General features: G+C 42.7%; 3 protein-coding genes across 9 annotated transcripts in view; 2 read left to right on the top strand and 1 right to left on the bottom strand.

Moving 5' to 3' along the window:
- The window catches only part of RPS10 (ribosomal protein S10), a 624,010-nt gene that overhangs the window by 50,896 nt on the left and 557,547 nt on the right, over positions 1 to 15,567 (top strand). The window lies entirely within an intron of this gene.
- TAF11 (TATA-box binding protein associated factor 11) overlaps positions 1 to 15,567 on the top strand; it is a 322,409-nt gene that overhangs the window by 207,821 nt on the left and 99,021 nt on the right. The gene's annotated exons all lie outside the window — the stretch shown is intronic.
- ANKS1A (ankyrin repeat and sterile alpha motif domain containing 1A) overlaps positions 1 to 15,567 on the bottom strand; it is a 192,227-nt gene that overhangs the window by 89,333 nt on the left and 87,327 nt on the right. For all 7 annotated transcript variants that reach the window (XM_050787564.1, XM_050787560.1, XM_050787558.1 and 4 more), the window contains 6 exons: positions 11,247 to 11,543; positions 10,396 to 10,471; positions 10,010 to 10,111; positions 9,797 to 9,898; positions 7,938 to 8,134; positions 3,906 to 3,998 (listed from right to left, as the gene is read on the bottom strand). In XM_050787564.1, the coding sequence (XP_050643521.1) occupies positions 3,906 to 3,998; positions 7,938 to 8,134; positions 9,797 to 9,898; positions 10,010 to 10,111; positions 10,396 to 10,471; positions 11,247 to 11,543 (867 nt within the window). The remainder of the gene's footprint in view (positions 1 to 3,905; positions 3,999 to 7,937; positions 8,135 to 9,796; positions 9,899 to 10,009; positions 10,112 to 10,395; positions 10,472 to 11,246; positions 11,544 to 15,567) is intronic.

The following is a 15,567-nucleotide window of genomic DNA, read 5'->3' as shown; positions in this document are numbered from 1 at the left end:
CCTACAAAGGTGATTCCTTGGCAAACACAGAAACTTCCTCCCATACTGACATGTCCCTCAGCCCACTGGAAAGGCATCAGGTTTGTGGTTCATCAGGTTTTTGCTTCTCAAGGCATAGCTCACTGTGTTATGGGCCTAATGAGACAACAAGGACTCTAGTAGCCTCAGACTAAATGAGAAACTGCAGCTCCCGTTTGTTAACAAGGCTGCCACTCTAAAGGCAAAAGGACTGTCTCCTTCCAAAATTCTGCTAAGCACTGCAGGAACCTCCACTTATAGCAAGCTATCTGGAAGCTAAAAGCTATTTCATTACAATGAGCCATTTACTCATATTACTTATTCCTTTGCCTCTTCATAGGAACACAATTAAAGGAACAAAGAGGGGCCATTAAGCAGTTCACATTGTGTCAACTTAATACCACAGGCAGTACAGACAGGATTTGTGTTCTGCAGGTTTACACACCTACAGCTATCACTTACACAGAGCCCTGGAAATCTGATGGAGTGTTCCACACACGGGAAGAGCTCTCATATAGCCTCAGGCCTGCTTCCTTCAGAGGGAGGTAATTGACAGCCTGGATGCCCAGCCTATAATATCCTTTCTTCTCATGCAGGAGAGGGCTGATGACTTCCATGTGGAAAATCAGGCCCACTGGACCTGCTTTCTCTCTGTGCCTAGTTCTTGTGCAGGACAAATAGAGGCAGAGAACCATCAAATGCCAGAGCTGGAAGGGATCCTAACCATCACAGTAACATCCAGAGAGCACCTGGTTCTGCTCTTTCATTTGTAGATGACAAACCTGGTTCCCAGAGAGGTCCAGGGACTTGTCCAAGGTTATACAGAAAGCTCACAACAGAGCTATGGCCATAAAAGTCAACTCTCCTGATTCTGGACCAGTTTGGCCTCATTTTCCCTCAACTTTCATGTTTTTCTTCATCCAATTGCTCATACCCAGACGACAAGCAGAGTAATCTTTTCTTCTTGGTGCTGGCTTCTACCAGCTATGGGATTAAAAATCCTCACAATAAAGCAATAAACTGCTTTTCTTTGAGCCTTCCTAGCTCCCACTCCAGAAGCCCTATGTCATAGTCAATATGGCAATAACTGATTTTCAACAGAAAGGATTCTGCTCTTTACTAAATTACTCCTTAATCTTTTTTTTTTCCTTTCCTCCAGGACTGGCAATAAATCAAAGCCAAATACACATACACACACACACACACACGTATACACATATATATATACATATATACACATATATATACATATATAATATATATACATATATACACATATATACACATATATAATATATATACATATATACACATATATATACATATATAATATATATTTTTTTTCTGCTATGTGGAAAGCAACATTTCTGCTGCAGAACAAAGCTAAGAGCAGTCACCACCTAACTGTGACCAATGGAATGTCCAGTTGGGGTGTGGGAGCCTTCTGGGAAGAGCTACTCCAGCAGCTGCAGCTTCCATGAATACTTAGCACATCTGAGCACAGAGAAGACAACAGCCAGTCCTGATGCAGCTGGCAGCCCCTTCTATGGGCAAAAACATCTATACAGCATGTGTATGTGCGTGAGTATATGTGTCTAATGTTTATAAGCCAGTTTCATGATCAGGTCATTAACCTGATAAGCACTCCTACGGCTAGGTATACTCTGGCTTCCCCTAAAGGCTTCTATGAGTCATCTGACAATGACCAGGCTTAGGAATAGGAATACAAATATTGGGGCAGATTGCTTGCCAAAGACAAAAGCCTAAGTTTGATGAAGTCAGTGTCTCCTGAGATATGATATGGTCTAGGGTATTTAAGCTTTAACAGTATAAGGAAAAATGGTGAAAGACAACAGAGTCCAAAAAATATACATAATTGTACACTTTGAAGAAGACCATTCACACTACATTCAAACTACAGTATATGAACAAAATCTGCCTGGATCATATGCAGGCCATATCCCCTCTATATTCAGGTACCTATAATCACCAGTAAATTAGCAAATTCAGTGTTTCACCATCTTCCAAATACTGACTATGCTGGTCCAACTGATCCAGAATTCCAGGCTATTCAGAAGCAAGTTTTAGAGAATGTATCTCAGCCGGGCACAGTGGCTCACGCCTGTAATCTCAGCAATTTGGGAGGCCGAGGCAGGTGGATCACAAGGTCTGGAGATCGAGACCATCCTGGCTAACACGGTAAAACCCCGTCTCTACTAAAAACACAAAAAATTAGCCGGGCGTGGTAGCAGGTGCCTGCAGTCCCAGCGACTCGGGAGGCTGAGGCAGGAGAATGGAGTGAACCTGGGAGACAGAGCTTGCAGTCAGCTGAGATCATGCCACTGCACTCCAGCCTGGGTGACAGAGTGAGACTCCGTCTAAAAAAAAAAAATACATATATATATATGTGTGTGTGTGTGTGTGTGTGTGTGTGTGTATATCTCTCTCTCTCAAACTTTCCCATCTAGGAGAGTAATATGAAGATTCCCCCTTCTCTCTTCCAGCCACCACTTCTTGACACTGTGTTACTGCCACATTGTATGCTTTAGAAAACCTTGGGAGAATAGAAAATTCTGGATATAATCCAGTGTTTCTTTAAGAGCCTTGCCCAAGCATTATGAATTTTAACTCAAGTCCTTGTTAAAGAGGGGCAGAAGGCATTTACAGAGACCCAGCCCCAACTGAATATGCTCCATATTATTAGGCTTCTCCTTGTTTAAAAAAAAAAAAAGGAAGGGGGGTAATGAGACAAACTTCTATTTATATAAAAGTATGGAAGGATTTAGTGCATGCACTTGGATCTACTAGAAATGTGTTATTATCCAGGGGTGGTAATAACAGGCTGCAAATCTAGAAACCCTTAGATGAGACATTATAATAAGCATTTTGTAATTAAAGGAAAGAATTAAGGACAGAATTTGTACCTAGCATAGAAATCTTCCCCTATCTCCAACACTGACTTTTACATAAAAGGGCTTCCTTGTATTTATACATTTTGTTAAACTAAAGCCATCCCTCTGGTTCCATATGTTTATACTGAATAAAAGAATCTGCCATGGTCTGTGGCAATACCGTAAAAAAACCATTAACTCTAACTTCTAGGGATAAAGTGATGAGAGTAATTAACTATTTTATATTAGCTGATTTTTAAATTAGAGAATAGGGCATTGAATGAGCTACAAAATGACTATTAAAATTATATAATATTTTCAATAAATATTCCATAGATATATTCTCCTAAAGGCAGGAAGTGTTAGCAGAGCATTTTTAAGACAAAAGATTAAGGACAACACAATTTTTTCACACTTCTAAGTGATTGAGTTATTTGCCTCATGATAACATTTCCTTTTCAAAAGGGTAGACTATTCTTTTCAAATAAACTTCTTTGATCTTCCAGCCCTGGCCATCCCACATAATTCCTACGTCTTTTCTAATTGAGTCTTCATGGCTCAATTCATGTTTGTCCTGGTGTAGAGTCTTCATGTGAAATGAACAGGAAAAAATACAAAAACAGGAATAAGATGTTTGGGGCAGAAGCACTAAAGCTTGCTAATGAGGCACAGTCTAGGGAACAGTGATTAAAGGGAAGCACTACATCTTGTATCAAAAGACAAGAGGCTTAAAAGCAAAAAGTGAGACTGTTCAGCTTATTGGAGCCAGGAGAAAATGTACATTTTACTTTCCATATAGTGTGGTATGCGAGTGCTATATTAAAATTCTTTGTGAGTTTGAAAGGTCTTATTCCAGATTACTAGTACACATAATACAAATTTATAATCCAAAGAGTTGATGAGAAGATGAGAAAGCAAAGTCTTTTAAAGTACCCATCGATGCACTTTTCAACAAACTCAAATTTCAGCAATGGGAATAAACCCACAACCCTCTACCTCAGAAGCTGTCAAGGGAAAATACTTCTTATCTATGCGGTCTTCTTCCTCTTCATCCGGCGGTGGCTTTGCTGGAGGCGGTGGACGTTCCCTCTGCAGAAGAGAAAAAAACAAATATTTTGCTATCTCTTTTATCAAGTATCTAATTTTTTGGTTTGCCCTCATCTTAGCCCTTGGAAATGAAAAAGAATAATGTACGGAACTCCCTTGAGAGACTAAAGTCAAGATTTAGTCTCTGAACAGATGGAGAACTCTGTGCACACATACACAACTCAATTAGCATGCTTTACAGTTTTCGAAGTCTGTGGCAGAGATCATAAACACCTCTTTCATATCCTGGACCACAGTGAGAAATGCCAGTACTGAAAACACATAACTGCCTTGTTAGAAAATGTCCTTCATAATACTGATACATAAAACTTTACCTTAGGAAAATCAGTGGCTCACTTTTCAGTCTACTCTAGAAAGAGGAAACACTGGATCAAAAGAAATCAACCTGTGAAATTTGTTCTAAAGAATCAAAGTTATTGAGGAAGTAATGACGAAAGTAATCAAGGACAAAAACGTTAATTCCTGTTGAAACGTTAATGCTCTGATACTGGTCTATTCCCATTTATTAGCAAAAAGCTCTTATCCTTGGTTGCCTCCTTCAATAATAAGTGTTATATGAAACTCTATTTCATCTAAACCCATTTAAAAAAATTTTTTTTCTTTTGAGACGGAGTCTCACTCTGTCACCCAGGCAGGAGTGCAGTGGCGCTATCTCGGCTCACTGCAAGCTCCGCCTCCTGGGTTCATGCCATTCTCCTGCCTCAGCCTCCCGAGTAGCTGGGACTACAGGCGCCCGCTACCACGCCCGGCTAATTTTTTGTATTTTTAGTAGAGACGGGGTTTCACTGTGTTACCCAGCATGGTCTTGATCTCCTGACCTCGTGATCTGCCCGCTCGCCTTGGCCTCCCAAAGTGCTGGGATTACAGGCGTGAGCCACTGTGCCCAGCCCATCTAAACCCATTTTTAAAAAGAAAAGAAGCTTTTTCTTTAAGGGCCATATAGTGAGTATTTTAGGCTTTGCAGTCAACTCTGCCATTATAATGCAAAAGTAGCCACACATGATATGTAAATGAACGAGTGTGGCTGTGCTCCAATAAAACGTTATTTACAAAATCAGACACTTGTGGACTGTAGTTTGCCAACCCCTGCTCTAGAATAAGAAAGCCACTGAAGAGGTGACACAGGATAAGTTAGATCATGGGTGAACAATTTCAGGAATGCACAGGAGGATCCTGATGAAGGAAAACTGAAAGCTGAAGAGATATTTACCATTGTACCTGCAGGGCCTTTAGCACTGTTTATATTCCAAAGCCCTGGTCATGCTTGAGAATCAGTGTTCCTACTAAAGGGAGTGGGGGACCCAAAACCAGAGCTGTCCTGCAGGCTCATTCCCTGGCTTGTAGGTTTGTTCACTGTGTTGTTAAAACAGGAGTATTTCAGAAAGTCAAAGCAGAGAATGCTGAGTTATGCGAGAGCCCAAGCAAAATCTGCATGGAAAGATGTTTCTCATGTTTTAGGAGCTACCCGCATTAGCATTTTGGCATCCATAATATCTCTCTTAAAACAGGCTTCACTGTTCAGTGTTCTATCTTGATAAGTCAGTCATTCACACAGACCCTGGAACCAGATGGATGCCCAATGGCAACTACTTCAAAACAAGTCTGTATGTTCAAGCCAAACAAAGCTATTTATATCAGATGTCCCACTAAGTCCCACTTTCCCTACCCTTCTTTGCTCCAGAAGTGCAGGAACCTGGTCCCACTGTCACCTTATAAGGAAGGGAACAGCAAAAGGAGCAGGCCTGTATCCATCACCAGTTAACTAACCTTGGGACACCAAGTAACTGAGGGGAAAAAACAAAAAGGAAACACAACAACAAAAAGAACTCATCCTAGAAGCCTTCCTAATGCTAAAAAGGCCTAGAAAGAACAATATGGAAGCCTTTTGTGGAAGAAACAATCACCAGGGACACGGGAAGGAAACAGAAATACCTGTGTCTCTTTTTTTCTAAGGTGAAAACTTTGGAGCAGGGCCTAGAAGTACAGTGGTGATTTACACATACCATCATTCATTGTGTTTACCAAGAGGTAAACACGCCCTTTGCCATAGTTAATTACCAAGGGCCTGGAAGACAGCACAGCCACAACATACACAAGTAAAAATGGCAAAGCATCCACCCATTTCTGCTTAGGACCACAGAGGGGAGAGCAGGAGGCAACCAGGAGAGCATGAGGGAACAAAGAGACCTGTGGAAATCAATCACAAGAACTCATTCTCAGCTTTCTTCAGTAACCCTGAGCGGCTTCTTCCAAAGACTCCAGCGCCCCCTAATGGGCATCACCTATAAGTACCAATTAAAACACCACCTCCCTCCAAACCTGGATTTTCTTTCTTCAGTTGTGCCTAAAAGCAAAATAAGTGAAAAAACTAGCTGTCTATAGAAGCGCTATACTGGTGGTGCTCGGCACATGCACTTGCTTTCATCACTCACAAGGAGTTTTGTCACAGTCCTTGATAACACCCACTCTGGTGGACTACCACTAGACTGCGGGCCTTTCCCAGATCCATACTAAAATGGTGTTTCAGGGCACAGCAGGGCACAGCAAGGAGTCTAACGAAAAAGAACACTCTAAGAATCATAAGGCCATTCCCAGGGCACACCTGCAAGAAACAAGAGTTACCTGCAGCCAAAGAATCATCAAAATGGTCACAAGCCAGATTCAGACCAAAAGGGAAAGGCCAGCCCCTCCAACAGGAAGAAATAACATAGGCCTGAAAATATGTCTCTAGATGGGCTTAGCACTAGGATCTCATTAGAGCAGTGGTCAGTTTAGCTAATGGGCAGTGCTCAGAACCTGAAATTGTTGTGCCTGGCAGTGGAGGAAGGTCAGTGGGACCAGTGATTCAGGCCTACACTCCCAACATAACCCTAGGGGAGAAGCCGGGGGTAAGCTATCTCAGGAACGACGCACAAGACTAGAAGTAAAAGCAGGTACAGACTGTCTGACCTGCGATGGTACAATGTTCCAACCTTATCATCGAGGGAAAGCAATACGCATTCAGTAGAAACTGTCCTTCCAAGGACTCACAGAACCATTCTGTTTTTCACTTTCAGTGCAGTATTCAAAAAATGATATAAGCTATTCAACACTTTATTATAAAACAGCCTTTGTGTTAAATGATTTTGCCAAATTGTAGGCTCATGTAAGTATTCTGAGCACATTTAACCTAGGCTAGGCTAAGCTATGGTGTTTGGTAGGTGTATTACCTGCGTTTTTGACTTATGAGATTTTCAACTTACGATGGTTTTATCAGGATATAATCCCATCGTAAGTCAAGGAGCATCTGTACCAGAGAAAGAAACAGAAAGATGGGAAAGTCGACCTTGAGAAGGGAAAATTCAGAGTTGTTCTCATCCTATTATCTCAATGGCTGGAGGCATTATAATTAGATAAAATAGGAATGTCACATACTAATAAATACAATGTTAAGCCCTGCTACAACCCTGCTGAATCTAGAACCTGCCCAAATCCAAATGGAGAATCCTTTCAGGGTAAGTGGATGGTGAGCATATGCTCAGGACAGATAGGAACTCATTTCAGTGAGCTTCTTTCACCATATGTTTCTGCTTTTCAGAGAGAAAACAGACAATATACAGCAAATATTCCAAAGACAGAAGCAACACTAAGGCTAAACGGAAATAAAATGCTTTAATTTGCTCTAAGGCCAATGAAGTCACGTAAAGATGCAAGCTGGTTATACTGAAAATTAAATTGGAAAAAATAAAACTCTACCTCAGTGTGATCTGTATAGTTTTAGGACACTCAGCAAGAGAGACCCAGCAGAGCCCCAAGAAGAAGAAGAGAACAAGTGGGCTCCAGGCCTCGGAAACATGAGCTGGCACCAGGGATCACACTTCCTTTCCCTGTGCCCCATCACCTCACGGGCCAGCCTGCCAACACAGCCCCCGGGCCACATACAGGCCTCACTCCAGCAGGTTTCACTCCTGCTGCCTCAGCCTCCTTGTTCGTGGAGTCTCGGTCAGACGATCGCCCGCTGGCCGTGCTGTCCAACGAATGGCAGGAGACAGCGTTATACAGAGCTTCGTAGGGACCCTCTTCTTCAGCATTTGCGTCAAAATCGATAATCAGTTCAGTCACTGCTTTCTCCACGTCACCTGAGAGGAGGATGGAGGATGGAGGGCAAGAGAGTCACTAAAGGGGACCTGAATCTCAGGTTCCAACCAGTGCAGCAACCCAAAGCCTCTTTAGTCACCCGCGCTCACAAACACTAACCCAGAGCAAGAAAATGATTAGTTTGTTCCATGGACAAGAATACATATCGTTTCAGCTGTTCTTTATACCCTGAGATCTAAACAGATTTTTCCCTAATTCAGGATGAAAAACCATTGACATCTATAAGGGATACTCCCAAGACCTTTATAAAGTCCCAAAATACCTCAATACCATAATGACATTAACTAAACCCATAAAATATAGCAAGGTGTAACTGAAAAACTTAAGTTACCCTTTACATTCTTTAATAAAAGCCTCTACATGCTCAAACAAAATAGAAGACGGCAAAGGCTTTCTGAGCTGTTAGCCTGGCCTGTTTGATAACTATCAGCCTCGGAGCACCTGCAATCCAAACGTGTGACTCTGCAAAGTTACCAACGGTTAGAGCCCAGGCAACTCTGGGTTGCCTGTAAATAATCAAAACTATAAATGTAAAATCCTTGAAGAGGTTAGTGAACTACTAATCCCCTTACTAGCAGATTATGAAGTCAAGAAAAAAAGTGCATGTGGGAGGAAGACAAGGACTCCATAGTACAGAGAGCTGGGCACCCTTTAGCCCTTATCTCCCTATACCCCTCTGGGAAATCCCTTTCCCTTTTTTCACTTCTAACTTTGTTCTGTTTTTCTAGCCTTCTTTATTGTGATCCATATTTGGGGAAAGGTGTCAGTCTTTATTCTATCTTTGTATTCATCATATCAAGGACCCAAAAGTTTGCTAAATGCATCTGAAAAGGTGGATCCTGACTACTGATAGTTAGGCTGGACTCCCTAAGCTCCCATCCAGACCACATTTGTTGCTCATATGTTATATTATCAAAATCTGCCATGTACCCACCTACCAATCAGATGATACTCATTAAATATTGGCCAGGCACAGTGGCTCATGCCTATAATCCCAGCACTTTGGGAAGTTGAGGCAGACAAATCACAAGGTCAGGAGTTCAAGACCAGCCTGGCCAACATGGTGAAACCCTGTCTCTACTCAAAATGCAAAAAAATTAGCTGGGCATAGTGGTAGGTGCCTATAATCCCAGCTACTCAGGAGGCTGAGGCAGGAGAATCACTTGAACCCAGGAGGCAGAGGTTGCAGTGAGCTGAGATCGCGCCACTGCACTCCAGCCTAGGCGACAGAGTGAGACTCTGTCTCAGAAAAAAAAAAAAAAAAAAAAGAAATTATTACTAGTCAACTATGCACAAGGCACTACATTATGATTGTGTGTTAGAAAAAGAAGGTTTCACTGATATTTGAGTTCATCTTGAGATGATCCTCCCTACTACACATCCCTGAATAGATCTCATAGAGCCAACTGGAAAAGTAGAGGCTAAAATAAAGTAGGAAAGAAGAGGCCCACAGGCAAAAGCATAAACTATGTCCAATAAAACTTCATATAGTAGTTGGCAAAAAATGAACTTAATATAAACTTACTAAGTAATCACAACCCCCCAAAATTATTATTTAAATTAAGATTTTTCCATTCTGCCCACGAATGTTCAACTCTTTCCAAGCTGAGCAACCCTTTACTGATAGGGGAGAGTTGCCTTACCCTGAGACTTCTGTGATATGGAGTCCATACTGGAGATGAGAGGTGGCTGGGGTGGGGGGGTCTTATCTACTTCTCTTGCACTTCTTTTTCCAGTCATGTGATCTACATGGCAAGATTAAAAAAAAATAAACAAAAAACTGCTGCACCAAATACAAATGCCTTGGTTCAATTCGTGTGTCCCCTGGTCACCCAGACAGGGAGAAAGGAGAATACCTTCAATTAATGCTGCTATCTGCTGGCTCTTTTGAGAAGGCAGTTCCCGAACAGTGTCTAGGGCAGTCAGTCCACGGTTATCTTTTATGTTGACATCAGTTCCTAGAAAGGCACACCAGGTGGACCAGGGGAGTGAGCATTTTCAAGCCAGCCTCCAAGAGGTCAAATTTTAGGACATTTAAGGCTGTCATCAGTATGGCCAACATTTTTCATCCAAAGCCATTTAATCCAGCTATTCAAGAATAGTTTACACACTTGTACTCAACCAGTGGAGATACACGTACATTGAGTTCAAACATGGCCAGCAAAACTCCCCCTAGGGGATGAGGGAGAAACAGTCCCAACCCTGGCATGCTGTGTAGACAAGAGCGCTGCCGACCTCTCACCTGCGGCCAGCAGGATTTGCACCACATCGGTCTTGCCAAACAAAGCAGCCTCATGCAAAGCACTGCCCATCTCCGTCTGGAAAGCAAACAAGAGCGCAGAGCAGGATGTCATCAGAACAGTTTGGTGCGGCTTCACATGACAAAGGGGACACAGACAAGAAAGGACACAAAATAAAACAAACCACACAAAGCCCTCTGTCATTATCTTTCCAGCTTTTCTTGTGTGGATTCCAAAACCATGATTGTGGCCCATACACCAAGGCCATGTCTGTGCCACCAACAGGCCACACGTGAATAACTGAACAGTTACTCTTAGAGCCATCTACTGGTGAAATGCCTCAGAACTCTACCTTCCTGGGTGGAAGGAGTAATGAGAAGAAAAGTACAAGAGAAACACCCTCACTTCAAATGTGGTTTGGTCAACACAAAACCTAAGGAATCATTCATCTGAATGGGAGAGGCTAACAAAGAAAGGAAATGTGGCATTTCTTGCTGGCAACGTCAAGCTGATGAGACTTTGGAGGCGCTAAATGGTGGCAGTGGGAACACATGGATAGGAAGATAATGAAACTTTTCTGGTTTTGAGAGCCAGTCCATAAGCACATCTTTTCAGAGTTTAATGACTATGGATTACCCCCTGAAAAGAAACAAAAAAATAATAGACTTGCTTGAGGAGTTCATTTGTTTTTGAAGTGTCACATTAAAATGAGTCAGCAAAAGGAAGCATTTGAAACATGATGTGAAACGTGCTAAATAAAGAGCACAGCCTAGGCCCAGCAGCATGGTCCTTGTGCCTTCTGCAAAATGACTGAGTCTCTTGAGATTGGAGGAGCCCCCACCCGCCCCGCTACCTGGTAGTTGCTGTCCATGCCAGCATCGAGGAGAACCTGGACCACGGCTTTGTGGCCATTCCTTGCTGCCAAGTGCAGAGGGGTGTGCTTCTTAGTGTTGCAGCTCAAGAGGTTGGGGTGTGCATTAAGGAGCATTTTCACCACCTCCAGTCGCCCGTACAGTGCTGCCAGGTCCAAAGGGGTCTCAAATTTGTTGTTGCGCATGGTGGGGTCCGTCAGCTCCTCTAAGAGCACCTTCACCACCTCTGTGTGGCCATACTGTGCTGCACAATGCAGGGCCGTCTCGTTGTCATTGTTCTAAAGGGTTAACAAGCAGATCACATCAGAAAGGTGACTGGCAGACGGGCACCTGATCAGGACAACCACACGTAAAACCACTGAAATTTAAATGAGAAAAATAGCAGCAATACTTGGGGGCTAATAAAAGTCGGAATCCAGGCATATTCCCCCACAAACAAGACTGACTGGTCTAATCAGCGACACCTTCCCCCAGTGATTGTGAGAAGGGAGAAGTCATCTCTTAAACACTGGCAATCCCCTGTGTGCCACGAAGGAAGGGTCTCCAGGTTGTAAGGAGAGTGAACAAGAAAATGTGGCAGGCATTTGGTAGAAGCCCTGGCAAGATGAATACCAATAATATCACTGCTATTATTTCAGTTTAAACTTCAAATGGTTTTACAATTTGTATGTATTCAACCCTATGGTTCTGATTCTGGATTTGTCAACCATCCACTGCCTTACACATAAGCTTTTTAATAAAAGTTTTTCATCTGCGTAGCTTCTTGCATGCAAATCAATCAGCAAACAGTGAAAGTAACAGAGCAGACTAAAAATCGCCCAAGGTATCAGCCAAAAGCCATTTCCAGGGAAAGGGTGCACTCGGGCTTAGTCACAGAGAAATAGGGGACCCTGACGCTGCACTGTGCCTACTCCAGGAGCCTGCATCAAGCAACGCATGCAGTATCTACTTCATTAAAATGGCAGCCAGCACAGGAAGATGTTTCTTACGTAAGAAAGAGGCAAACGCTGGCATGTTTTGTGTGAGAGGTGCAAAATATTCAGATGTAATATTGCTATCAATTCAAGCTCACAACCCACGGTCCTCTAATGCCAATTTTGTTTCAAACTAAAGACAGAATTTGGGATAAAATGGGAGAATTGTGTGCTTTATCAACCATCAGAGGCAAAATGTTAGTCATTCCAATTATGCTCTTTTACTACTGACAATGTCTAATTAGAGCAGAAATAAAGTAAGTCCCATGACCTCTCCTTTTTGAGAAGCACTGATGAAAATAATTCTCCCACAACATTTTGAGATTCCTAAATTTATCCAGGAGGCTTCTGCTACTTTTGGGAAAGAAAGCTTAAGAGGGGCTTTGTCAGTCAAGTCAATATTGTGCACCTTTCAGTGGTCAAAAGGTCGAAATTAAATGTTTCTGCAATTGCTTTAATTCTATTCATAACACTAAAAGTAATGGATTAGGAGTTACCCAAACACGCATATGCAATTCCATCTGCTTTTGATCTGGCATTTGACTGCATCATTTTTTCCAACTATACCAAGTATACCAGAAAGATCCACAGCTGCTGGGAGCAAGCCCCCAAAAGGTGAGGACAATGGCAAAGAAAAATTTTTACATGAAATAAGGACAGAAAAAGTAGTAGCAGGACACATGCAAAGATAAATGCACACAAATAAACAGAGGATGCAGAGGAAGCTGCACTGAGCTCAAACACAACTCAAGGAGAGCAGCTGCCAGGAAAGTGCCGACACCCTTCGCTGGCCAAAGGATACAGCCAGCCTGCCAGCCACAGCCTCCTATAATATGACTGGGCCCTAAGGGGCAAATTCCATGTAACCTAAAAGTCTGGAGGAAGGGGAAATGCTGGGCAGAAAGCAAGTCTTTGAGGTCCTCCCTGTGCCAAACAAACCTTTTAGGATACCCATTTGGAAGGCCTATTTCCTATTAAGCTATGGCATGAGTTTCCTAAGCAAACTTAGAGCTGTCCCTTCAGTTTCTCTTTTTTTTTTTTTTTTTTTTTTTGAGACGGAGTCTCGCTGTGTCTCCCAGGCTGGAGTGCAGTGGCGTGATCTCGGCTCACTGCAAGCTCCGCCTCCCGGGTTCACGCCATTCTCCCGCCTCAGCCTCCCAAGTAGCTGAGACTACAGGCGCCCGCCACCACGCCCGGCTAGTTTTTTGTATTTTTAGTAGAGACGGGGTTTCACCATGTTAGCCAGGATAGTCTCGATCTCCTGACCTCGTGATCCACCCGCCTCGGCCTCCCAAAGTGCTGGGATTACAGGCTTGAGCCACCGCGCCCGGCCAGTTTCTCTCTTTTTTAACCCAACATTTCTCTGGTTGATCATCACTTTCTCTTGATGAACCAACACCATTAACAAAAACTCACAGGATCTTTCTATGGAGTAATTCTGGGGCAGAGTAGTAACCCAAAGTTTAAAAGGATTCTCCAGGTTGTACATCTCAAGATGAGTGTGATAGAAAGAGCCATGAAAGTCAGCTTATTCATATTAAAACTCCAATCCAGAAAAACTATTTACTCTGATGCAAATACTACTGTCTCTTTTAGATCCAAGTTGTCTCCCAACAAACAGAATAAATTGTCCTTGATTTTATAAAAAGTATGCCATTAGGGCTAAAGAACTGTAAAAGTCTAAACCATCCAGCAAAGAAAAAAAAAAAAATCTTCTCTATGTCTTCTTTGCCAGAATGAAAGCAGCTCTCACAAAGCTGCCCTGCTAAAGGCAAGGTCATAATCACTACTGGCAAACTTCCCGCCTCATGTTAAAAATACATCTCTGCAGAAAGTTACACTCATAGTCACAGTACAGGGAGCATCTTACTTAGGTTTCAGCCATGCCAGACATGGTCTGGTAACTATAATACCCAAGTTTCTTATATCTATGGTGATCACATCCATCACTGACACAAGCCATCACAATAAACTCTTATTACTGTAGGCTTTTTGAGCCTGACAACCATCAGGGCAAGAACTATCAGTGACTCTCAAACTGGCTTCATTTTGGAATTACATGGGAGCTTAAAAATAACTTGTAGGAAGTCCAACCTCACACTTGCCAAAGTAGTACCTCAGAGGGTAAGGCCCAGGAAACGCTTATTAAGTGCTGGTTAACACACTGACAAGAAAAGGAAGGATTCTAAGGAGCAGCACAGACTCCTGATCATCTGGAATGTTTCCCCGTCACACCTTCCAAATCTCACTACAGGTGTTCACAATACCTCCAGAGTTCCCAGAATCTCATTACTACGAATCTGGACTAAGAAAAGTGAGTGAGAGGAAATAGCCCAAATTTCCCCCAATGCTTTTGCACAAATTCTCCATTCCTACCCATCTTAAGACCTACTTCTGGCTGGGCGTGGTGGCTCATGCCTGTAATCCCAGCACTTTGGGAGACCAAGGCGGGCGGATCACAAGGTCAGGAGATCGAGACCATCGTGGCAAACACGGTGAAATCCCGCCTCTACTAAAAATACAAAAAATTAGCTGGGCGTGGTGGCAGGCACCTGTAGTCCCAGCTACTCGGGAGGCTGAGGTAGGAGAATGGTGTGATCCCGGGAGGCGGAGCTTGCAGCGAGCTGAGATTGCGCCACTGCACTTCAGCCTGGGCGACAGAGCAAGACTCCGTCTCAAAAAAAGAGAAAGTGTAGGCCCTAGAAAAACATACCATAATGGGAAGAAAGGAAAAACTAAGTCTGAGATTGAGAGGACACAGGAGAAGCATGAAAGCAAGTCCATCATGTGGAAGAAGAGTTAGATTTATTCTGTACTGTTCTGGAAAGCAGAACTCTAATCCAAAAAAATGGAAGGTTTAGGAAGATAGATGCCAATCAAACTTAACAAACCAAAACTCAACAGAATCCAAAAACAGGCTGCCAAGTAGTAATGAGTTCTGTTTGTTATTAGGGAAAACAAGCAAATAATTAGAATAAGGGGTAGAGGGTCACCTTTCAAATGATAAAAAGATTCCTGCTCTACGTGGAAAGTTGGCCTAAATTGGTGGTTTTCAAATTAGTTTTATTTTGGAATTACATGGGAACAACAACAACAACAAAATGCTAGTAGTAGGTCCAACCCCAGATTTGTAGGCACCGACTTCAGCAATCAATCATAATCATCAAGAATGAGACACAAACCAATGTCATGTGCCTTGTTGATGCAAGGCACTAAAAAGGACGTAATACCACTTCCCTGGTGCTCCTGCCAAAAATGTACACCCAGAATCTAATCATGAGGAAATATCAAACAAAGCTAAACTGAAAGACAGCATACAAAACAACTG

This window comes from Macaca thibetana, chromosome 4 (assembly GCF_024542745.1).
Source record: "Macaca thibetana thibetana isolate TM-01 chromosome 4, ASM2454274v1, whole genome shotgun sequence".
NCBI lineage: Eukaryota > Metazoa > Chordata > Mammalia > Primates > Cercopithecidae > Macaca > Macaca thibetana.
Note: the sequence above shows the minus strand (reverse complement) of the source record. Positions and strands in the feature narration are given on the sequence as shown.